The following is a 26372-nucleotide window of genomic DNA, read 5'->3' on the forward strand; positions in this document are numbered from 1 at the left end:
TGAATTCAGGCAATATTTCTGATTTAGTGTTAGCATAGGATATGCAGTCCAACCAGCCCATGCTTGCATTTATGCACAATTTCTCCATTGTCTTTCAAATCTGTCAACGTAACCCTCCAGTCCCTTCACTCAGAGACTTGTCTTGCCCTAAATCCATCCTCAATCTTTGTTTCATCCACCTTGTGATAGCAAGTTCCAATTTCTCACTACTCTATTGAACACCACTTGAAGAAAGCACTGAGTGTTACAGGGATGCAGAGTATTCTCCAGGTGGGGATATCAACATCCTCACCAAGAATGGCTTGGTAGCGCCAACAGTAATCTAGCCAGCCAGGTCCTAAAGGATGTAGCTGCTAGAATGGGTCTGCAGTAAGTGGTGATGAAACCAACAAGAAGGAAAAAAGTAATTGATGTCATCCTCACCCATCTGCCTCCTGCAGATGCATAATCCGTGACAGCATCAGTAGAAATGACCACTGAATATTCCTTCACTTTGAGAATATTTTAAATGATGCTTTTGGCATTATCACTATGATAAACTGGATAGACGTCAAACAGATCTAGCAACTGAAGGTTGGACATCCATGAAGCACTGAGCAATCAGTAGCAGCAGAACTGAGCTGTACTTCAAAACACTAACTTCATTGCTCAACACATCCCACTCTGCCATCAAGCTAGGGGATCAGCCCTGGTTCGATGAAAGAATGCAAGAAGCAGCACTTATGTCTAAAAATGAGGTGTCAATCTGGTGAAGCTACAATGTAGAACACTGTGTGCCAACCAGTATAAGCAATTCGACAGCCAATGTGTCAGATCTAAGCTCTGCAGTTCTGCATCATCCAGTCACGAATGTTGGTGGACAATTAAACAACTGACTGGAGGGGGAGTCTTCACAAACATTCATATCCTTGATGGGAGAGCAGAGTATACTAGTATAAAAGATGAAAAACATCATAACATCTAGCATCTTCCTCTAACTAGTATGTAGTTGTGATTATCAGAAACCCTACACTGTCTTTCCTTTTCCCCCTTTCAACCTACTTTACCATTACCCTTAAGCTAGGGATCCAACCTTGATCAATGAAGGATGCAGGCGGGCTTGCCAGACACAGCACCAGACATACCTAAGAGTGAGGTGTCAAGTTGGTAATATAACCATGAAGGACTGTTTGAATGTCAAGGAAAAGCAACATGCAATAAACAGGGTAAAAACAAGGACTGCAGATGCTGGAAACCAGAGTCTAGATTAGAGTGGTGCTGGAAAAGCACAGCAGGTCAGGCAGCCTCCGAGGAGCAGGAAAATCGACGTTTCTGGCAAAAGTCCTTTTTCAGGAATAGAGGCAGGGTGCCTGCAGTGGAGAGATAAATGAGAGGGAGGTGGGGGTGGGGAGAAAGTAGCATAGAGTACAATAGGTGAATAAGGGTGGGGATGGAGGTGATCGGTCAGAGAGGAGGGTGGAGTGGATAGGTGGAAAGAAAGATAGGCAAGTAGGACAAGTCACGGGGACAGTGCTGAGCTGGGGTGAGGTGGGGAAAGGGGAAATGAGGAAACTGGTGAAATCCACGTTGATGCCATGGAGTTGAAGTGTTCCGAGACGAAAGATGAGGCGTTCTTCCTCCAGGTGTTGGGTGGTGAGGGAGCGGCGGTAGAGGAGGCCCAGTACCTGCATGTCCTCGGCAGAGTGGGAGGGGGAGTTGAAATGTTGGGCTACAGGGCGGAGGGGTTGATTGGTGCGGGTGTCCAGGAGATGTTCCCTAAGGCGCTCTGCTAGGAGGCGTCCAGTCTCCCCAATGTAGAGGAGACCGCATCGGGAGCAACGGATTCCATAAATGATATTGGTGGATGTGCAGGTGAAACTTTGGTTGTGGAAGGCTCCTTTGGGGCCTTGGATGGAGGTGAGGGAGGAGGTGTGGGTGCAGGTTTTGCATTTTCTGCAGTGGCAGGGGAGGATGCCAGGGAGGGAGGGTGGATTGTAAGGGGGTGTGGACCTGACCAGGTAGTCACGGAGGGGACGGTCTTGGCGGAATGGGGAAATGGGTGGGGAGGGAAATATATCCCTGGTGGTGGAGTCCGTTTGGAGGTGGCGGAAATGTCGTCTGATGTGGTTTATGCAATAAACAGGTCTAAGTGACACATAACCAACAAGTCACATTTAAGTTCTGCAGTCCTGCCTTGAATAGTGGTGAGCAATTCAACTACTGACTGGAAGAGGAGGCTCAATAAGTATTCCCATACTTACACTGACTTGGAATTATATTGCCACTTCTTAACTGTGCTGAGTCCAAATCTCGGAACTTCTTTCCTGATAGCTCTCTAGTTCTATTTACACTCCTAGGGCTACAGTAGTTATAGAAAGCAGTTCATCGCCACTTTCTCAAGGGCAGTCATGGATGGGCAGTAAATATTGGCCTAGTCAGAGAATGAAGTCTTCTGTCACTATACCCTTTTTTAACAAATTTCAATCTCTTCTAAACTTTGTTTTTCAATATATGATGAGGTCCATCTATAAGCGTGTTTTTTTAAAAATTCACTTTAAGCTTGTTTAGTTTTTTTAATGTTTCATTTTTTGTTAAATGCAGTTATCCGATTCCTAACCAATTCTCTTGTTTTCCTGCGAACCACTGAAGTGTAATAATTGATAACATCCTGCTCCATAATTAAGTGACCCCATTTCCAATTTGACATTAATTTTATTAGTATGTTCTGGTAAAATATTTTACGATTTATGTTTCTTAAACATTTAATTTCACAGTTTCTCTTTGCCTTCCTAATTTTTCGATGTCCTTTGTACCTCTTCATTTTCTATTATTGACAAAGCATGATAAGTGTTCTTAAAGAGCAATGATTGGTGGAATAGTTTGAAGAAGAATTTTTGTTCAACCACGTGCTTATGTGGTTGCTTTCAAGACATCGTGACACACCAAAGTATTATTTACTAATAAAGTGCTTTTGAAGGCAGTCGCTGCTATAAGAAATGGCAACCAATTTACATAAAGCAAGCTTCCACAAATAAAAATCTGAACTTCTGATCTGACACTGCACACCATTCAGTATTTGCTAAGATGCTGGAAGGGCCTTTTTAATTTGCACCCTCAAATTGCTAACATCCATGTGAACCACAGCACTGTCTTAAATGGACTTTTAATAATGGAGTTAAATTCCATACATGGTTGCACTTGTCCCATAAATTACTTCTCCTGTAATGTAGGGTCATCATTACATATGCCGAGATATTATGGTTGAATCAGGACAAAAAAAAACATGGTTCAATTGTAAGATGAAACCCTCCTATGACTCATGTTTTGTCGACATTTTCAGAATAAAATATTTGAAAATTGAGTAGAAATTGAATAATTGCTCTTGAAAATGTCCAACTGAATTGTGACAAATATATTCTGTAAAATCCCTTCAATACTTCAATCTGAAAGTATGATTAGATTTCTATTTGGAGCACTTGTCTGTTGATGAGTACATCTTTCCAGTTGTTGTATTGTCAGTGCGCTTCCTCTGTTTTTACATATCTTATTTATCGTCCTGATGCATTGATTTCTCTAACACCATATTATGCTGTGACATTTATTGATTTATCCTTCTCCATCATCTTTTGCATTGTTGTGATTGAAATGTTTCTTCTCTCACTTACTCTATCACTCAAAGAATGAGTCTGCAAAATGACAGACTGCAAGATCATGTTACTTGGTGTGTAGGGAAGGAGCTCTGGAATTAGTGGTTTGCACGAATGTGCCTGAGCCTTAGTTGGAGGTTTAAAATGTCAGTATGCAGTACATCTACCTCAACAATCCAGTGGCCTCAGGTCCAGTCTTTGCTGGAGCATAGAATTTACGAGGCCATGGAAATCAAGTGTTAACTTTAACATGAGAGCTTAAACGCATTTTAAAAACAGTACAATGTAAAGCAATGTAAAAAGCAGTCATTTTACAGAATATAGATAATCTCTTTGTGTCAGTGCAATTCCAGAAGGTTGCAAGAATTTGGGAAACTGGAAGTACTGCAAGGTTCATGCCAGCAGAACATGTTGGACCAGAGGTTGCCAGACCAGAGTGTCAGATTAGGGAAATACAATTAATATTGAACAATCCTGCTAGCCTTAACTATCTGTCAGGGAGCAACTTGGCAAGACCCATGTTTGAGAATTAGTTCTCACTTAATGAGACAAGGAGAACCTTTGAAATGAATGGTTTTCTTTTATGTAGCATAAAGCATTACACAACTTGTATAGTTGTACTTTATTCATTATTTTAGATTCGAAAATGTTTTTGCATATGGATTTTATGCATAATAATTAATGCTAATTCTTGATCTTATTGTTCATTTCAAACAGAAAAGCAACTTGCATACACCAGGTAAGTTGATTGACAATTTATTATAAACTGATGTGATTTAGTTTCTTTTGCTAATTTAACTTGACTGACCCAAATATCTCAAATATCTGCATCTGTGAATTTCTAATTGTGTTTTTCTAATACGAAAGGAAATCTTGGCCAACATTTTTTTTTCATGATGTGCTATCATGGAATTGAAACCCGCTTACTGATGCTCAGTTTGGGTTTCACATGGTGGAACAGGTGTAGTGAGAGTGACTGCCCTTCAAAGCAGATCGCATTTGACTAAATATGACATTAAGAATCCCTAGCAAAACTGGATTAAGTGAGAACGGGGAGTCAAAAGTAGAGATATTTGCTAATGATTGTACAATCTTCAGCATGATTTGCAATCTTCAGATACTGAAGTAGTCAATGTCTTTATGCAGCAAAACCTAGATAACATTCAGGCTTAAACTTATACGTAGCAATGATGTTCTCTAACAGCAATAATCTAATAATTTCCCATAACATTACAATATTACCATCTCTGAATCCTCCACTATCAACATTATGAGGCTTACAATTGGCTAGAAATTGAACTAGACCAGTTAATTAATACTTGGTTAATAGAGCAGGTCAGAGGAGAAAATCTCTGTAGTAACTCACTTTGAGACTCTCAGTATCTCTATCAGGCATAAATCAGGACTATAATGGAACATGGGATATTCTCCAGTTACCTGGATGAGTGCAGTCACAAGAACATTGTCTATGACAAACAAACCTATTTGATTGCTTTGGTAGCAGAGGAATTGATTGCCATAGGGGCAGCAGTGTGTACAATATAGAAAATGCACTGCAATTCATCAAAGGTCCTTCAACAGCATCTATCCAACCTTGATCGCCATACTTGGAGTGACAAAGATAGGAGTTAGATGGGAGGTACTATCACCTACAAAACACACTCCATCGTGATTTGAAATAATATCACTGTTCTTTTAGTGTTGCTGGGTAACAATCCTGAACTCCTCTGTGGGTGTATCTGTATTGCATGAACCGCAGGCATCCAGAAAGTGTTCACTGCAACCTTGTCAAAGGCAATTAGAAAATATGTGCTGGTTTTGCCATAAAGGAAGATGGGGTGACATGTTGATAATGTCACTGGACTAGTAATCCAAAACCCAGACTAATATTTTATAACCCATTGAGTCAGTTCCATCATTCAGTGAGATGATGGCTGACCTGATAATCCTCAGCTCCATTTTCCTGTCTTCTCATAATCCTTGATTCCCATACTGAATAAAAATTTGTCTATCTCAGCCTTGAGTATACTTAATGACTCAGCTTCAACAGTTCTTTGATGTAAAGAATTCCACAAATTTACTACTCCCAAGAGAAGAAATTCCTTCCTAACCTTAAAAGCTAACATCTTAAAAGCAACTCTGAGATCAAGCTGTCTGGTCCTCGACTCTTCACCCAAGGGAAAACATTTTCTGAAGAATCACTAGACTTGAAATGTTAACTTTATTTTCTCTACACATTTACTGTCAGACTTGCTGAATTTCTCCAGTATTTCCAGCATTCATAGCTTTTTTTTTATATCTTAGCCTTTCAAATTCTTGAATACTTCAGTAAGGTTGCCTCTCATTCTTCAAAAAACAAAAGAACAGCAGATGCTGAATATCTGAAACAAAAATAGAAATTGCTGGAAAATCTTAATAGGGCTGGCAGCATCTGTGGAGAGAAATCAGAGTTAACATTTCTGATCCTGTGGCCCTTCTTCGCCCCCACCTTAATAGATTTTGGGCATGAAAAAAACTCCCCTTCCTTCACTATCATGCCCATTTCTTTGGACAAGAATCCTCTCCCTGTTCCACAAACCCCTTCACCCATCTCCAACACTCTCCCTCTATCCTTCTAACTGTATTCAATCAGTTCTGGAGAATGGTTCTGATTTCTCTCCACTGATTCCAGATTTTTCGAGCAATTTCTGTTATTAAAACCTTTTATAAGAAGCTAACATTTTCCCGGTAGCAGATGAAAAGCTAACTGGCCCATAGTTACTTGCTTTTATTATCTCCTTCACTTTTTAAATGTTTTACATGAGTAGTTTACAATCCTCTGGGACTTTTCCATAATCTAAGGATTCTTGGAAGATTACTACCAGTGTATCTACTATCTCTATAGCAGTGTTTAATATCCAGGATGCATCCCATCTGATCCAGGTGATTTATCAATCTTTCACCCCATTAGTTTCCTGAGTTTTTTTTCTTGTGTTAGCTATTGTGTTTTTTTTTCTTCACCTATTGCCCTGTGAATATTTAGTATTATTTGAATTTTTTTTGTCTCTTACTGTGAAGACTGCTGCAAAGTATTAATTTAACTTCTCTGCCATTTTCTGGTTCCCCATTATTATTTCCCCAGGCTCAATCTCTAAGCAGTCTATATTCACTTTTTGTTTAAAGAAGCCCTTGCCATTTATCTTGCTCTATCTATTTGCAAGTTTTACTCTCAACGCTTTATCATCTTTAACTTTTTTTTGGTAGCTGGTTATTCAATTTAATTAAAATCTGAAATGTAAAGCTTGTCCTGGTGATGATGACTAAATCAACTCTCACCTATTTTTGTCAAAACCCATCCGACACTCAAATGTTGTTTTAGGAACTGAAATCTGCCATTCTTGTCTATTCTGGCCTCATGTGACTTCCAGATTCTCAGCAGTGTGATTAACCCTTAACTGCTTTTGCCAATGGTCTTAAAACCTTTCAGTTAAAGGATTACATTTTTGAGCAAAATAAGAAGGTATGTGCAAATATAATTCTGCAAATGCAAAATCATCCCATAAACTGTGTGTGAGAGTGTGAGTGAGAGAGATGGAGTATAAGCCTGTGTGAGGGATGAAGATACAGACAGACTCCACCTCATACCTTTAGTGCATTGTCAGAGCTGAGATGTCACCTTTTTGTTTTAAAACCTTGTTATCTCGAAGGTCACTTACAAGAGGATCTGGGATTTATATAGTAATGAATCAAAACCTGCAACCCATTCTAAAAGATGGAAGACTTAACGATCCAGGCTTGTCCAATATATCGTTTCAGTTGTACGATTCTATTTGTTTGCTATAAATTCTGTGTCCTATGATCTTATACTCCACAGCAACTTGATGAGGGAACAGCTAGTGCTTCCAAATTAACCTGTTGGACTATAACGTGGTATTGTGATTTTTAACTTTGTCTGCCCCAGTCCAACACTGACTCCTCTACATCAAATTAAGCCTAGTATTTTGTTTAGATTCATATGGAACCAGGAGGAACAGGACTGCTGCTTCTTGCTTCACGCCACATGATTGGCTTTCACCTGTTGTCTTTCACTAGTAATTTCCTAAAGGTGCCTGGAAATTTCTTTAAATATTTCTCAATGTTCTGTTTTCATTTGTAGCTTTGGCAAGTCCTGGAGGTCCCAATGCAGTGCGTACCAGTAATTTCACCATGGTTGGATCTCACAAGTTCACACTGTCTTCAGTAGGAGACACAAAATTCCAACTAGAGAAGGTTAGCAAACTTGAGTATTACTTTTTTATGCTTTTGTTTTCTTCTGCCTGATCTTGTACAGTTTTAGCAAATCCTATATTTCCTTTGTTTAAAATGCTTTGTGATTTCTTTGTGTTATGGATAATGGGGAGAGGTGAATTGAACTAGTTTTATTTTTCTCCTCTTCTGTCTGTTGGCAGAGGAATTTTTAGATGTTTTTCCTTTTGAAATGGGCCTTAGTGTGTTCTGGCCATAGCCCTCGTGAGATCTGAGTTTTAGTTAATGTGTGAAAATGTGATTTGTACATTTAAACTTGGGGGTGGTTGTTGCAACTCATACATCTGCAGAAGCACATAAGGAAGAAAATTTGGAGGCAGTAGCCTTGAGATAATGTCACTGGGATGTTTTTAGTTCCTGTAATTTGGTGGCTATCGCATTTGCGGTAAGGCTCTTATGGTGCGGTGGTGGTGGTGTCCCTACTACTGTAAGGTTAAAATCCCGTCTGCTCCAGAGGTGTGTAATAACACATCTGAATAGTTCGATTGCAAATATCTACAAGGCCAAAGAAAAGAATGTTACAATTGGGAATAATTTAAAACATAAAATACCATAAAATTGAACATTAATTCACTTCTTTTTTTAATAAGTCCAGAAAATTATTTGCCTTAAGCTGATCCTACAGAATCCCCTCTTGGAGTATGTGGAGGTGTAGCAGTGAACAGAGAACATTACAGTGCAGTACAGGCCCTTTGGCCCTCGATGTTGCACTGAACCATGAAACCAATCTGATGTCCATCTAACCTACACTATCACGCCCCTACTATTCTGAGTAAAGAAACTACTTCTGACATCTATCCTATATCTATTACAATCTATATGCAGTTGGTCCACCTTTTAGGCAAATTTTGGATTAGTTTTGGATACCAGGTTTCAGAGATATTGTGACTAATGACTGGCTTGGCTAAACCTGAAGTCTGGTTTTCTATAGAAAGAATCTTTCAGGCTGTGATGTTAGGAGTAGATAAGCTCTTCCCAGATCAAAGCCATGCAGACCAGAACAAAAAAGTTAAATTTCTAGTTTCTAAAAAATGTTGGTCATGTGGCAGGATTCCTAGATGCAGTCGTTTCTGTTTCTTGCTGCGAGGAACTTCACAGAAATTGTGATTGACTGACATCAGCCATATTTTAGCTCAGTAAATTTGTTTGAAATTTAAACAAGAGCATAATGTTTTAAAAACAATTTATGGTCTCTCTTCATACCATGCATGACACTGTGATTATGCCTCACTCCTATAAAGTCGTAGTTTACCTGTTGAATCGTGTGCATTTAATTTGAAATTCTATAGGACAGAAAATTTTAAGTTCATTAGCATATCTTGGAATATGTTACACTGACGGAAAACATTCCTTTATTGGTCCTAGATAACCTTTCTCATACTACTCTGATGATTTCTAGTTTTGTCCTTTATAATTCTTAGAGATGTATTTTCAACTTAAAGCTTTATCAAGTAACTATCATTTAAAAAGTTGAAACATATCAATGTTCATATAGTAGTTTTATTCTGATATCCTGTTTAATCGTTCGAATGATATCAACCATGTATCTGAACTTGGTAGATTACGTTAAATCAGGAATGAAACATTTAGTTAGATCATGACTGGCCTGTAGAACTTACCTGCCTCAGGTCCAGATCACCCCACTGGGCATACCATATATCATTCTGTTGTAATAAATTACGTAGGAAAGCGAGAACTAGTTTAGGCCACTCATCCTTGGGTTAAAACTAATTTGTGTATTACCTCTGTGTTAGCTGTGACTTGATTGATAACACTCTAACCATTGATGATCCAGGGTTCTAGACTCCTTGAGGACTTGAGCACAAAAAAAAACTGGGAATTCTACATGTTGGAGGCTTTATCTTTCAGATGAGGCATTAAACTGGGACCCTGTCAGCCCTCAGGGCCATAAACTATCCCATATAAATACCTTGTAGAAAAGCATAAAGGTTATCCTTTATTCATAATTATCTCTCAATTAATATTGCATATATAAATTTTCTGCTTGTTATTACTTCACAGTTGTGGCAGCTTACTGAACAAACTAGCTGATTTGCAAATCTCCAAAGTTAGTGGCAAAATTACAATTCACCAAAAGATACACTTTCTTGACTGCAAGGCACTTTAAGATACCCTTTGTGAAAGGCTCTGTGCATACATACCTTTTCATCTACTTACATTGGGTTTGCAAATCTTAGATTAAAAATAAAGATAATATATCTCAAATTAGATGTAAAACATACATTTAATATTATTTAAGGTATGGATGAGTATTCTTTTTTAAGTAGATTTCTCATTGGCATGCTCTAATTGCTGTTATCAAAGTAAACTCATTCTATTTTTTAAATATTGTCGCAGCTTGATAAATGTCTTGCATGTAACTTGTTTTATTCACACCTTTAATTTATACAATATTTCATCTGGGTTTCTGTGAAAAATGCTTCAATAAAAGGCTGCTATATTTGTCTCACTCATGGATCATCCCTTGCTAGTAGTCAGTTTGTTGACACTTGCTGCACATTACACTCCTTGTAATCAGTAACATAGCTGTTATTGTTCGCTGTATTTGATGTCACTGTAATGTTTTTAATAAGTGAACTGTTGCACAAGCTATTAAATATTTTGAACCACTTGCTAAAAGATATGCATTAATGAGGACAGTAAGCTTGACTAAAATGATCAAAAATGCAAAATATCTGTACTCTTGACTATAATTGCAATTCAAAATACGGACCGAGAATGATTAGGTGACCAGCCACTGTCGTAAATTGTTTTTCAACTTTTTGGGGGTTGGGAATCATTGTAGAGATGACAATGTAAGGTATGCGCTACACACACTTAAATATCAAAGTAAAGCAGCATGTAATGAAATTTTTAACTTAAGAACTACTCCATAGATTCTGTTTGGTATCTATGTATGACTTGTAAAATTTATCCAAACAATCACCTAATTCACCATTTTTTTAAAAAATGTGTTGTCTTGACAATTTTCATAACACAGATTCTTTGCAGTGCTCAAATGAAGTATTTCAGTCTGCACAATAGTAACTTGTGCATTTTGTTTTGTTGTTTGGCATAAATTATTTATCCTTATCATTGAACGCCGAATCTGGCGTCACTAATAACTTGCTGCTTTGAACACTTAAAACAACATCCATTGAAACAAATGAAATATTAATTTATTTCTGTACTTGATCCAAAATATAAATTTGATAACTCCTTGTTAGAACTTTTTGTCTGAAACTTGTTATTGTACGAGAATTTGAATGAGAATTTGAACTTAAAACATTAATATACGAATAATTTATTTGGCTCAACACCTCAACAGCACTTCTTTGTGTAGCTTTGATTTTTTTTAAGGCTCTGGAAAGCGCATCTCTACAATGCAAGGCATGTGCTACACACTTAAATATCAAAGTAAAGCAGCATGTAATGAAATTTTTAACTCAAGAACTACTGAACAGAGATTATGTTAAATAAAATCATGCAGCTATCTGAACTCATAGAGGATTTGGTATGACTAAACTGCTACTCAATTCGCGAACGAATTGTACCAATTTCATAATAACTCAAGCCTCTATGTGCAGCTTAACATTAAGATGAATAAAGCCTTCATACTGTTATTTGTGAGGTCTTTGTAAGACCACTTGGCAGTCAGTGTGCTGCAAAACACAAATATTTTGGTGCTTGTCAGTGACTATTAACCTCAATTGGGAGGTTAATAAGCATCAAAACAGTGCTGAATACTTCTGACCTTGTCTACTAAAATGTGATGAAAGTCTCTGTCACTTTGCTAGCTTTCAAATTACAATTCTATTATGTGAAATAAATCAACAGACTGATGTAATGTGTATCAGATCTCTAGATCTAGTTAGTGTACTGACTAAAGTATTAATCAAATCTAACATACAGTTCTTTTGTTCTTCATAGGTTCCTTTCTTGTCTCCTCTTGAAGGTCATATTTATGTAAAACTGCAGTGCCAGGTTGGTTCTACAATTGAAGAACGTGGTTTTTTGGTAAGATTTCTTTTATAGTTCAAAGCTAACAGTAGAAATAATCTCTTCTAATTGCTCTTGTTTTTGAAAATTAGTAAATAATCTGTCTAGGAAGGCGAAACAAGTTTGTTCTTAAGTACATTTACACATTCTTGTGCCATTACAACTGTTTAATAGCCAATTAGTTCTATTGTTGCAAGTCATTGATCTTTCTGCACGTTCTTATGGGAGAGGTTGAAGACTGAATGCATATTTGCGTCCCCCTTTTTTAAAAAAAAATGTGGTAGCTACACCTAGATTAACAAGCTGACTGGAGAAGAAACTGGAAGTGTAGATTGCTAAAGTATGTTTCCTTACAGAGTCTGGAAGTTGCCTTCCAATGCTCATGCATATTTAATAGTGGAGCTTTGGAACTGGTTCCCTCACTTGTAACAGTGGCATGATTTTAAGTATCCACAGAGCCACATAGCACACCTTTTTGAAGTCCTTCCTACAGACATAAGGGAACAGCATTTTACTCAAATGGATATGCCAGCAGTTGGTCAGGCTGTAGCAACTGTGAAGGGTGAAAGTCTGTCTCGCATGCTGAACCAGAAAGGATCCTTACCACGGTGTCTATACCTATGCCATGGTAGATCATGGAATTTTATTGAACATTTCTGCCTTGTCCACATTGAAATTGTGGGCTTGACTTTGATCCCTCCCTTCTGAATTAAACCATTTTTATTATTGCTGGAAACAAATTAGTCAAAGCTTTTTCACAAGGATACTAATTCAGGGGCAAACCAATATTTAGAGTCCCAGAGATGTACAGCATGGAAACAGACCCTTCAGTTCAACCTGTCCATGCTGACCAGATATGCCAACCCGAACTAGTCCTACCTGCAAGCACCTGGCCCATATCCCTCCAAACCCTTCCTATTCGTATACCCATCCAAATGCCTCTTAAATGTTGCAATTGTACCAGCTTCCACCACTTCCTCTGGCAGCTTATTCCATACACGTACCACCCTCTGTTTGAAAAGGTTGCTCCTTAGGTCTCTTTTATAACTTTCCCCTCTCATCCTAAACCTATGCCCTCTAGTTCTAGACTCCCTGATCCTAGGAAAAAGACTTTACCTATTTACCCTATCCATGCTCTTCATAATTTTGTAAATTTCTATAAGATCCAACCCTCAGCCTCTCCAGGGAAAACAACCCCAGCCTGTTCAGCCTTTCCCAATAGCTCAAATCCTCCAACCCTGGCAAAATCCTTGTAAACCTTTTCTGAATCCTTTCAAATTTCACATCTTTCCGAAAGGAAGGAGACCAGAATTACACGCAATATTCCAACAGTGGCCTAACTGATGTCCTGTACAGCTGCAACATGACCTCCCAACTCCTGTTCTCAATACTCTGACCAATAAAGGAAAGCATACCAAACGCCGCCTTCACTATCCTATCTACCTGAGACTCCACTTTCAAGGAGCTATGAACCTGCACTCCAAGGTCTCTTTGTTCAACAACACTCCCTAGGACCTTACCAGTAAGTGTATAAGTCCTGCTAAGATTTGTTTTCCCAAAATGCAGCACTTCGCATTTATGTTGTGGTTCTGTTCGCCGAGCTGGGAATTTGTGTTGCAGACGATTTGTCCCCTGTCTAGGTGACATCCTGAGTGCTTGGGAGCCTCCTGTGAAGCACTTCTGTGTTGATTCCTCCGGCATTTATACTGGTTTGCCTCTGCTGCTTCCGGTTGTCCGTTCCATTCCAGCTGTCCGCTGCAGTGGCTGGTATATTGGGTCCAGGTCAATGTGTTTGTTGATAGAATCTGTAGATGAGTGCCATGCCTCTAGGAATTCCCTGGCTGTTCTGTTTGGCTTGTCCTATAATAGTAGTGTTGTCCCAGTTGAATTCATGTTGCTTGTCATCTGTGTGTGTGGCTACTAAGGATAGCTGGTCGTGTCGTTTCGTGGCTAGTTGGTGTTCATGGATACGGATTATTAGCTGTCTTCCTGTTTGTCCTATGTAGTGTTCTGTGCAGTCCTTGCACAGAACCACTATAAATGCCAGAGGAAACAACACAGAAGCGCTTCACAGGAGGCTCCCAAGTACTGAGGATGTCATGTAGACAGGGGACGAAACGTCTGCAACACAAATTCCCAGCTCGGCGGACAGAGCCACAAAAACGAGCACCCGAGGTACAAATCTTCTCACAAACTTTGAACTTCGAATTTATCTGAATTAAACTCTATCTGCCACTTCTCAGCCCATTGGCCCATCTGGTCCAGATCCTATTGTAATCTGAGGTAACCCTCTTCGCTGTTGACTACACCTCCAACTTTGATATTATCTGCAAACTTACTAACGGTACCTCTTATGCTCACATCCAAATCATTTATGTAAATGACAAATAATAGAGGACTCAGCACTGATCCTTGTGGCTCTCCACTAGTCACAGGCCTCCAGTCGGAAAAACAATCCTCCACCACCACCCTCTGTCTTCTACCTTTTTGAGCCAGTTCTGTATCCACATGGCTAGTTCTCCCTGTATTCCGTGAGATCTAACCTTACTACTCAGTCTCCCATGGGGAACCTTGTCAAATGCCTTACTGAAGTCTATATAGATCACATCTACCACTCTGCCCTCATCAGTCCTCTTTGTTACTTCTCAAAAAACTCAATTGAGTTTGTGAGACGTGATTTCCCACGCATAAAGCCATGTTGACTATCCCTAATCAATCCTTGCCTTTCCAAATACATGTACATCCTGCCCCTCCGGATTCCCCCTCACAGCTTGCCCACCATCGACATCAGGCTCACTGGTCTATAGTTCCCTGGGTTGTCCTTACCACCCTTCTTAAAGAGTTGCACCACGTTAGCCAACCTCTAGTCTTTCGGCACCTCACCTATGATTATTGATGATACAAATATGTCAACAAGAGGCCCAGCAATCACTTCCCTAGCTTCCCACAGAGTTCTCGGGTACTCCTGATCAGGTCCTGGGGATTTATCCACCTTTTACCCGTTTCAAGACATCCAGCACTTCCTCCTCAGTAATATGGACATTCTGCAAGATGTCACCATCGATTTCCCTGCAGTCTATATCTTCCTTATCCTTTTCCACAGTAAATACTGATGCAAAGTGCTCATTTAATATCCCCATTTTCTGTGGCTTCACACAAAGGCTGCCTTGCTTAACTTTGAGGGGCCCTATTCTCTCCCTAGTTTCCTTTTGTCCTTAATGTTCTTGTAAAAGCTCTTTGGATTCTCCTTAATTCTATTTGCCAAAGCTATCTCATGTCCCCTTTTTTGTCCTCCTGAATTCCCTCTTAAGTATGCTCCTACTTCCTTTCTACTCTTCTAAGGATACATCTTAAACTGCATAGGAAGTGAGTGATGATCGATTGGCAAGTGGACTCTTGCAGAGGTATTGCCATGGAGAGTGCAACCAATAATGCTGATTGATAGTTAAGGGCCAAGCTTTTGTTTCAATTTTTAAATTGGATAAGAAGACTCTGGTTAGGCCATTGTTTTGGGAGTGAGATAGGAGCTAGGAGTGGTGTTGATTACTGCAAGTAAGTACTTGCCTGTACTTAACATGCAGTTTCACATGAGTTTTCCTAGATGCTGTCAGCACTGGTGCTGACTGTCTCAGGGTAAACCAAGGTTAAAACAGGAACCAAGATTGGGAGTTGGTCCCCTAATTTTGCATATGCATCTATCCAAATCTCACTTTCAGATGTGGACAAAGAGTACCTTTTGTTTGTCTATTATCAAGATGACATCCTGAATGATGTGTTGGCACAAGCAAAGGATGCTACTTCTGTCCCTGGCATCATTTAAATTACCCAAACAGATGCTATTAATTCCAATTTTCACCACCTGAATCAGGAAAATGTGCCAGGCTGTGAAATATTGGCCAAATAATTTGAAAGTTTCCTGATAATTGAATAATCTATCCAGCTCCATGGATAGAATTTGAGGAAAGTGTTTTATCTGTTGGCATTGGCCCACCATTCTTCATGGATCTTGTAATGTTGTTTCTAGTGTATTTGGACATGTATCAGGAATTCTTTGTACTTCAATCTAACAGCACCATCTAGTGGAATTTTAAATGACCTGATTAAAACATAATGAGTCCTGCAATCCAGTTAGCTAATTAACCTGATGATGTCCAACTGTAGCCAATCTTATGACAATTGTCGAGGAATCTAACTTCTCTGTGTTGCTGACAAATCTTTACCAGAATCTACGCAACCACTTCGTGCAATATTTCAATCGGGATCTACTTCCAAAGTTCTGAAAGCTTTGGAGCCAAGAGGCTAAAAACAGAAAATAGACTTCTTCATATTTGTTGACCTGACCAAGAATTTGGCTTAATTAGCATGGGGGCCTTTTAGAAGTTAATGAAGAAATGTGGTTGTCCTGAGAAACTTATCACCTTGACCTGGCTGTTCCAATTCAATATGCTTCTCATGTTCTAGATGATGGTTTGTCTGCTGTCCAATGCACGGTAACTAATGGAGTTAACTTCCATCAACGCACTTCTACAAGTTTTCTGTGCCATACTTGCAGCTGCCTTCTTAATGGTAATCCTGACATTAAAAATCTGATATTACACGGACAGGAAGCTGCTCAGTTTGATAACTCCAGGAAAAGATTAATGTCTCGAAGGACATACTTTGTGATTTCCTGTTTGCCAATGACTGCCTTAGCTGTTGGTTCCCAGCAAAATAAAAACAGATTAAATTTTGTCGAAGTCTGAAACCTGCATGTCGTGAGATATGGTGAGAAATCTGATGGGTGTATGAAAAGGAAGGATTTAGAGGGATATGGGCCAATTGTGGGCAAATGGTACTAGATTTATTTAGCTTATCTGGTCGGCATGGATGAGTTAGACCCAAGGGTCTGATTCTGGCAGAATCAAGTGAGAAGTCCAGCTAGGCCTTATTTCGACTTTAGGTACAAATTGCTGCACTTTTTAACTAAGCTCTAGGCATTGAGGTGCAATTGTGGCAAGTTGCATATTAAGGAGAATTATTGCTTGTACGAACTGTACATCTCACCTCATTAATATTCCCGTTCTATCACCCACTGCGAGCAAACGAGACACCTAGAATTCTCAACATGGAATTCAGACCAAGTACCTCACAACTTCAACTCACCACTGGCTGTTAACAATCTCTGTTTTGGTCACCATGCAACAGCATCTCAAGTCATGATATATGGGCACAGTGACATGCACCTCTTGTCCACCAATATTAGCATCTGATAATTGCCAACCCCTCAGAATCTTAATGGAACCCCTCTAATCCACTTGCAGGACATTTTAGGAAGTGTCATGTAGGGTGCACTGAAAACCAGCATTTAATTGCTGCTGCATAGCCACTTTGCTCTGAGACAAATACACTGTTCATAGAGTAGACCTGGCTATTTCTTGCGGCGACTTGTTTGCTCCCTTAAAACATGGTCCGTCCCTTGCTTATTAGCACAGTTACATGGCCAGGCAGCTTGCGTTTCTGGTCAGCTTTCAGTCAAAAAAGAGGATGATTTTGTGTGGCATTGTGCTGTATCAGTCTCATGCTTGCACCATGTGCCAACAGCTTGTGTGGCAAGCAGCAAGCAAACAGCCGTGTCTCAAAGTCTTGGGGAAATAGCCCTTAAAGTCCATGGGGGCTTCAGTCAGTCAGGATGTCCTGGCGCAGCAAGTTAAGAGCAATCTGCAATTCTCCTCCAAGGGATTGGTTATGGTCAGGTGTCTGGCTGGTATGTTCATGGACGGGGAGCCTGGGAGGTGTTCATTTTGCTTCCATATCCTCTCAATAATCACATTGATATCAATGTTTACCATGGATCATAGAATCCCTACAGTATAGATAGAGGCCATTCAGCCCAATGAGTCTGCACTGACCCTCCGAAGAACATCCCAACTGCACCCTATCCTGTAAACCTGAATTTACCATGGCTAATCCACCTAACATGTACATCTTTAGACTGTGGGAGGAGACCAGACCACATGGAGGAATATGCAAACTCCATACAGCCAGTCAGTCAAAGCTAGAATTGAACCCTTGAGCCTGGCGCTGAAACACAGCAGTTCCAGCCACCTTGCCACCCAAAATAAGATCACCGCCCATTCTTTGAAACTCTAGATAATACTGGCCCAATTTTGCCTCACCTTTCTTCAAAAGATGATCTTGTCATCTGAAACAAGCCAGGTCATCCTTAGTAGCACAATCTCAATGGTAATAACATCCAACCTGAGAAAAGAATACCAAAACTGTACTCATAGTATTTAATTCTAACTAAATTTCTATATAATTGAAGCAAGCTTTCACTAATCCTGAACTCAAATTCTTTTGTGATAAAGACTCCCATTTAATAATCATATGCCACCATTCCCACCATCTCCAGCAGGATGCCACCACCAAACACACATTCCTCTCTTGTCAGCATTCGACCTGGACTGTTCCTTTTGGGCACCCTTGTATATTTCACCTTCACTCCCAACACCACTCCACAACCTCTGCTATATGATGTTAGATGTCAGTGACATAGTTGCATTTAGGATGAGAGAGAAGCCCAAACAAATAGTTATATTGCAAACCCATGAATATTTATGGAAACATAAGCATCGATTTCCATCTGTGTCCCCTCAAATGTTTATTACTTCCTCTCCAAATACCTCTTGGTGTGGTCTCAGGCAGGAGAGCACCCCTTGGCTTCGGAGGTTTAGTCATGTGACTCTAGGTGGGCAGGGTAGGGATGCTGTTGATTCTGGTTTTTGTGTCTGGACAGCTGAGAGTCTTCCTGCCAGGAAAAAGGATCTTCCTAGACTTGGTGAGTGGCTGATAGTGTGGGTTGGAGTGCCTAGCTGTCTCTGGAATGCCTTGGCAGAAGACCTCCTGAGGTACCTCTGTATGGTTTCTTCTACGACTGGGTACCTTCTGGCACCACTTGGTCTCCAGGGGCTGCCTGGAGTGAGGGTCAAATTTCCTGTTCCCTTATGGCCATGACTGCAGTCATGAGGGCCAATGGCTGAGGCAATAAAATGAATGCTTGCGTTTGGGATGTAGTCGCATCTTCATAGCATAACTGCAGTTGTGCAGCCTCTGGACTGAGCAGATGCCTGATCTCTGGCCATCCTCTGAGTGCTGGTGTGTGGGTATTTCTTCCTTGGCTAGCTATTGCGCTGTGCGATGTTCTCCAGCTTGTAATCCTAAATGTTCTGAACCTGACATTCCCACTGAGTGGCACTATCTGAGTTGATGGAAGGGTGCAAGAGGCTGACACTTCCACTGAGGATCCTGACTATTCTCCTTGGGACTTGAGTGGTTTTCTGGTGGAGCAGTCCATTTCTTCACTGGGGTTGTGAGCATCCTGCTGGACATCTGCAAGACTATAGAAAGAAGTGGTGTTGTGGCCAGTGTTTAGAAGTGGTATCTAATAATGACTGACAGCAGGTTTACTGTGAAACTGGTCCTTTCTTGGTAGCTGAAACATGTACATTTCAGCATTCCCCAAAAGCCATTCTGGGCTTCTCCTGCAAGGATTAGGATAGGCTCCTTAAAGGTGGGACCACTGATATTGGGCAACCCTCCCCTTTGGGCCTGTTCTAGGTGGTTCCTCCTGTAGTGGGAGAGATTGAGGGATTGAATAAGGTAAAAGTAGCTGTCATTTATTTTAGTGCTGGTGCAAATGGCCAAAAGGTGATGACATCCCAGACCAGTGAGTACGCAGCACTGAGCTTGGTGGTGTGGGGAAATGGGGGAAAATGAGAGCATGTGAGGGAAGATACTGCATGCATTTGAGCGTGGAAGACTATTTAGCTTGGCGTGAGGTGGGTGCAGTAGAGTGTGGCTCACAGAGGAGGTCATTGACTGTGGTATTGCTGGCTGTTCCTCTGGACTGTAGATACAGCACTGGCTCAAACGGTAACCACTGACTGGCTTCTAGGTTCTGGTGGTATGACCTTGTCTGCTGGTCCTCTAGGAAAAGGCTGGCCCTCCTCTGACCACCCAATGCATCTTCCTAGACTTGGTGGGACAGGTGGTGGGGGTTGGAGGGCCTAACGGTCTCTGGAATGCCTTGGCAAAAGACCTCTGAGGGACCTCTGTGTATAGTTTCTTCTCCAGCTGCGTACCTTCTGGCACCATCCGGTCTCCTCAAGGTCCCTGTTGGAGAATCACAGTGCCATTTTATCCTTCCATGACAACTTCAGAATGAACAACTGTCGAAGATCAGAACAAAATTTAAGTACACAAGTTTTGTTCATTTTTCATACTGAAATGCTACACTTTACAAATTGAACAGTCCTGTACTCCTCATCAAAACTTTGAAATCTTCAGGTTTAACTTTTGTATTCTGCTTCTTTAGATGGAAAGAAAACCAAATCAATTTTTTGTCTGCTGGGCATAGCTCTCGAAAAACTAAATGGCTAATACAAAAAATAACAGAAAATATAAAACTTATAGCATGTTGACTGTAAAATTTGATAAGTGTGTAATAAACAGAGTGGTAAACCCAACACATTTCTTTCATTGCAGACCATGTTTGATGATGTGAGTGGTTTTGGAGCTTGGCATCGACGTTGGTGTGTCTTATCAGGAAACTGCATCTCATATTGGACCTATCCAGATGATGAGAAATGCAAGGTTTGTAGATACACAAGAACTATTGCCATAATGTTAGAAAATAATAACTGAAGTGCAGAATCAACAATGCAAATCCACTATTCCTTTTGCTATTTGTATTTTTTGTGAAATGCATACATTAGTAGCCTTTCTCTGTGCTTGAACTAGCTAACCTTTAATGCTTAGCATAATTTACAGCTAACCTGGATATTATCTAGGAGGCGATACACACCTTTTAATTAAATGCTCAGAGTGAGGAGGCTAATAGCTTGGCAATCTGCACAAAGGAGGTTTTTAAATTTAAATAAAAGGAGAGATATTTAAATCCAAGATCCACAACATTTCCAAACTTGTACCCTTTCTGTACTGAGTCTTATCTGCAACAGGGTTCAGGTCTTTTGGATGGTGCAGCATGTTACTGACACCAGTTGAAAGCACTTTATCATCTGCAGTTTCTTTCAGCTAATTCCACCATGAAGTTGGCTTCTGATATTCAGTCTGCACAGACTAGCCCTAATCTCGTTGAGTGGCAGAAAAGGCTTGAGGGTCAGAATCACCCACCTGCTGTTTCTGCTGTCAAGTGGACCAATATCAGCATTTCCGAGATTGATTATAATATATGATGATTAACTGGGCTAGGAGAATGCATTCTGCTTACTTGCAGATTTGTTGACCACAACGTTTTCTCAATTCCCAAGTTGTGTACTTCAAGGACTTCTCAACACATTTCTATAGGATGTTTGCACAAAGTACCTTTCATTGTTTCTTTGGAAAATCTGTTTACCCTTTTAGCTTTCCATGTTTATTTTCTCAAATTCTGCAAAATTCATAAACTATTTATTAAACTTGGTTCTTGTGTGTGCTCATAAAACTGAAATAGTGCCAACAAAATAGTGTTGTCACTGATTCAAAGGCTGAATGGCTGCCTATATGTGTTTTAACCATTTTTAAAAAATCTAATATCTATGCTTTGTTGCTTGCTGTTTTGGTACAATTTAATATACTGTTAGTGCAAGGTTTGTTTTAAGTGATAAAGAAGCATAGTGCTGAATGAAATAGATGCAATTTAAAGGAAATCAGTTTTGGAAGTTTTATAACTTTTCCTATTTGCTGCACGTGAGATCATGGCTTCTCATTGGGTTGCACAAAAGGAACATTTGCCAGACATCACTTCTAGTTATCAGTTTACTTTTATTCTCTGAATATATCCCTTGCTGTCTTGAGATTATTTCCGTTTGTACTGGAGTCATTTCAGATTTGAGCATTTTCCAAATTAATTTGTATGCGAAGTTTGCAAGTTGATTTACATATGTATGATAGAATTAGGGATAACAATGCCTCCTCCCATCCCTAATTTCCTTCCCTGGATCATTGGTGGCCTGGCCTTCAGGTGCCCATACCTGGAATGATCACAGTGGGCCTTCAACATCTCTATGCCTCTTTTCTTGTTTAAGATTCTACTTAAAATATGATTCTATGGCCAAGCTTTTGATTACCTACCCTAATATTTCCAAAGTGAGTGAGGTCAAATGTTATTTGATTTGTCCAACATTGTTGCCCTGGTTTGGATAATCGATATATCTTATGTCCGCTGATGGCCTAAATTGTATATGGTGAATTTGTAGAATCATATGATATTGAGAAGACTGTTCAGCATATTATATATCACATGGTTATTTGGCAGAGCTATTCAATTAGCCCCACTCCTTGTTTCAATGAAGCTTGGCAAATTTCTTTCACTTTCTGATTTTGCTTGAAGATTTGCTGAATATGAAAAGTGTATATATGGAGATGTTATTAATTTACTGTTTTTCCCTTCAGAACCCACTTGGCCGTTTGAACCTGGCTAACTGCACGAGCAGGAAAATTGAACCAGCTAATCGTGAGTTTTGTGCTCGACCCTACACTTTGGAACTTGTCACTGTTAGACCTCAACGAGAAGATGACAGAGAGACTCTTGTCAGTCAGTGCAAGAATACTCTTTGTGTCACCAAGTAAGCAACAGGGTCTTGAATACTTTTTGATAGGGGGAGTTGTATCTGCAATTTCAGTGCCCTGATCATGTCCGGCTAGCCTCTGTGACGCATTGTTAGAATGATACCTGAACTTTAAGGGTTAAATTATACAAATTGCATAAAAATAGTTTATATTCCCTTAAGTTAGTATGTTGAATAGTGATCTACTCCAGATACTGAAAACTAAGAGGAACTTTGATTGGGAATATGCCAATAAGAGAAGGCGATGGCCAAGTAATATTATCACTGGAGTATTAATCCAGAGACCCAGGTAATGTTCTAGGGATTCTGGTTCAAGTCCTGTCACAGCAGATGGTGGAATCTGAATTCAGTAAAAATCTAGAATTCAGACTCTAATGATGACCATGAATCCATTGTTGTTTGTTGGAAAATCCATCTGGTTCATTTAAAGTTCTTTAGGGAAGGAAACTGTCATCCTTACCTTTTCTGGCCTCTGTGACTCCAGACCGCAATGTGGTTAACTCTTAAATGCCATCTGGCCAATTAGAAATGGGCAACATGTGCTGTTGACTAGCCAGTGACTCCCTCATCCCATAAATGAACCTTTTTTTAAAAGACTACTTTTTTTTTCTGCCAGGGGAATGCAGAATAAAAGGGTATAAGCAGAAAGGTAGAGCTAGGCAATTGATGGAAGTCCAAGTGCACTTTTTCTCACAGTGCATTGTAGAAATCCGGAATTGTCTTCATCAAAACATTGCAGCAATTAAAGCAATCATGACTGTGATCATAACATTTATGTTAGGTAAGCATGTCAAGTGATCTGATGGTACAATGGGTTGGTAGAGTTGAGATACAGATTAACTGTGATCCAACTGAATGGCAGAGCAGCCTACTTTTATTCTGTTTTTTTACTGACTTCTCTTGAGGTCACAATTCAACCAGATTTAGTTGAGCGCATCTCTCAGGAATACTGTACTGAGACATGGCAATGTTTCCACTTCTTGGCGCTCAGTTTCTGATTTCAGTCATGTTACTGTTTACCATGAAATTCCCCACAGGAAAATGCAAAGGAAATTGGCCTAGTTGTTCATTTAAACCTATTTTAGTCGGTCTCATTTAGTTGTGATATGTAAGCTGGGCTAGCCCTGATTGTTCTGCAACATTTGCTTGTGAGATATATGTACCTGACGGGAAACTGAAACTGGATAATCTGATTTGGCATGTATGCTGAGACAAAATCAAAGAAATTTGGTCCTGATAGGATTGGGGGTGTGTGACTAAACCTCAGTTCAGTTTAGATTCTTTGCCAGAGAATTTATTCCAGGTCCCTCTGATTGCAATAGTTAAATTCCAGGCATCATACTTTAGTGTGCCATGCACTCCACTAGTGTTTTTTTTTTGTTTTCATTCTCTGTTTATGTTTGAGAAATGATTAAATTTATTATCCATATTCAATTGACTATGACTTTGGTTAAATATTTTCCCCACATTGACTTTTTATAATCAGAAGTGAAAAGACTTCTGGCTAGGGTCAGGGAAAATTAATTAGATTGGCACAGGGGAGAGGAACAAAACCAAACTGAAATGTGATTGGATATAAACTTGTTTGAATTGGATTTTAGGAATCTAACAATAATGAAAAGATTTACAAGGATGCCATGAGGATTGGAGTGTTTGAGCTATAGGGAGAGGCTGAGGGGTAATCTTAGAGATTTATAAAATCATGCGTGGCATGGATTAAATAGATTAAATAGACAAGTCTTTTTCATGGGTTGGGGAAGTCCAGAACATAGGTTTAGGATGAAAGGGAAAGATTTAAAAGGGATGTAAGGGGCAACTTTTTCATGGAAAGGATGATGCGTGTATGAAATGAGCTGCCAGAGAAGATGGTGGAGGCTAATACAAATACAACATTTAAAAGATATCTGAATGGGTACATGAATAAGAAGGATTTAGAGGGATTTGGGCCATGTGCTGGCAAATATGACTAGATTAATTTAAGATATGAGGTCAGCATGGAAGAGTTGGACCAAAGGGCTTGTTTCTATGCTGTATATCTCTATGACACTATGTACTGTTTAATGTTTTCCAATGAGTCAGTTAACCCCTTTCCATCTATTCCAGGAACTGGTTGTCTGCTGATACCAAAGATGAACGCAACCTCTGGATGCAGAAGCTCAATCGGGTTCTAGTTGATCTGCGAACTTGGCAACCAGATGCTTGCTACAGACCTCACATCCTTTTGAAGGAGATTGAACACCATTATTAGCTAGTTTTATTTACCATCAAAGTCCATAAGTGACTAAAACATTGAGCATTGAACAAGTGCAAGTATTTGTGGCATTTTGTACATTTAAATGTTCCTGAACAACCAGCACACTGGCAATAATCATTGTATGTAATGCCTGAAAAGAATCTAGAAACAGAAAAGATAGTCTTTGATTGATAATTAACATTATTAGAGAAGGTAGAACTTTGGAAGACTATAATTATATTGTGTAACATTTTATACAATAGCTATTGCCTTGAGCTTATTGATTTACACCTGTTCTTTTGCAGTTGAAAAGATGCAACAGCTAAAAGCTCAGTATCTGATCATGTGTAAGAATGGCTGTAACCTTCATGGCTGGGATTTTATTTGATAAATGTCGCTTTGAAGTAATTAAGCAATTACAAATAGTAACTACTTGCAAATAAGAGGAACTGTTGTTATAAACCATGTTGATTTTAAAAAAAGTTAATTGTGTGGTTCTCCATGTGTCAGCACTTTTTAAAAATATTGGACATATCTCAGTCCCTCAAAGGAATCAGTTTCCATCTGGTATCTCACCAACAATTCACAATGTTTGTACGTAAGTGCAATTGACCGAGAAGTGAATATGATTGTACTGAGCCCTCTAAAGGGTTCTGCATGTTACCAGGCTGTTTTGGCTGTTACACTATGTATCTTAAAATTGTTGGCCTATCTCATGGACTAATTTCAGAAAATGTCAATTTGAAATATCTGAATCTTTGTTTCTATTGTTTGAAACACCAGAATTTTAGAGGTACCAGAACGCACTATGCAATAACTTTATACATATATTTTAAATTATGCTGCTATTATATTACCTGCTTAATGCTTGGAGGCTGTCACATTTTACTTCAGCAAATAGCATTTTAATATGTACGCAAAATTTATATGGACTGTTCTTGAGAGACGTATTGAAACTTCAATTGTAATTTTTTTGTGTCAACATCATTGTGAATAATTTAATAATCCTACTTGATATTTTCGGGGCTAACTTTTTGTTCCTGTTGTGTATTAAATTAGCCTTTACCGTAATATGTGCACTCCAGTTATAACAATTTAAAGACAGGATGTTTTGATAATGCTGATACTGGTATGCAATGATTTTGAACACGAGCTGTTGATGCCATTGTAAAACACATTGGAAAACATTGACATCATAGTTATTGTCCAAGCTATAGTTTATACTACTATGAAATGTATGTCAAATAAATATTGTAATATCACACTAACAAACTTGTAAAGTATTAAATGCAAAGTTATGCTATTTTTATTTCCAGTCATGTTTGTATCTTTCTCCATTTTCTATCCTGTCATGTCTATCTTTAATCAGGCAATGTTATCTAGTTCCATTTTGTAATGTTTTATTGTATTATTACAGGGCCATCTTTGCACAAAAAATAAACTGCTTCAAAACACAGCCGTCTGAAAGATATTGTGTTTGTGGATTGTTTACTAGTTAATAACTTGTGTATACACAGCACCTTTAACATAGTAGACATATCAGAAACATGTTTTGCAGGATTGTTTCTTTTGCTGCTATGTGAAATGGGAGGCATTTCCAGGGGTGAGGCCGTGACAGCTGAA

At 39.3% G+C, this 26372-nt stretch overlaps 1 protein-coding gene across 2 annotated transcripts in view; it reads left to right on the plus strand.

The window, feature by feature from the left end:
- anln (anillin, actin binding protein) overlaps positions 1 to 26166 on the plus strand; it is a 100182-nt gene extending 74016 nt beyond the window's left edge. For both annotated transcript variants that reach the window (XM_060850058.1, XM_060850059.1), the window contains exons 19-24: positions 4344 to 4365; positions 7762 to 7874; positions 11841 to 11927; positions 20433 to 20540; positions 22341 to 22513; positions 24620 to 26166. In XM_060850058.1, the coding sequence (XP_060706041.1) occupies positions 4344 to 4365; positions 7762 to 7874; positions 11841 to 11927; positions 20433 to 20540; positions 22341 to 22513; positions 24620 to 24764 (648 nt within the window). In that variant the 3' untranslated portion in view covers positions 24765 to 26166. The remainder of the gene's footprint in view (positions 1 to 4343; positions 4366 to 7761; positions 7875 to 11840; positions 11928 to 20432; positions 20541 to 22340; positions 22514 to 24619) is intronic.
- Positions 26167 to 26372: the final 206 nt, after the last annotated feature.

The sequence above is a fragment of the Hemiscyllium ocellatum genome, chromosome 34 (assembly GCF_020745735.1).
Source record: "Hemiscyllium ocellatum isolate sHemOce1 chromosome 34, sHemOce1.pat.X.cur, whole genome shotgun sequence".
Taxonomy (NCBI): Eukaryota; Metazoa; Chordata; class Chondrichthyes; order Orectolobiformes; family Hemiscylliidae; genus Hemiscyllium; species Hemiscyllium ocellatum.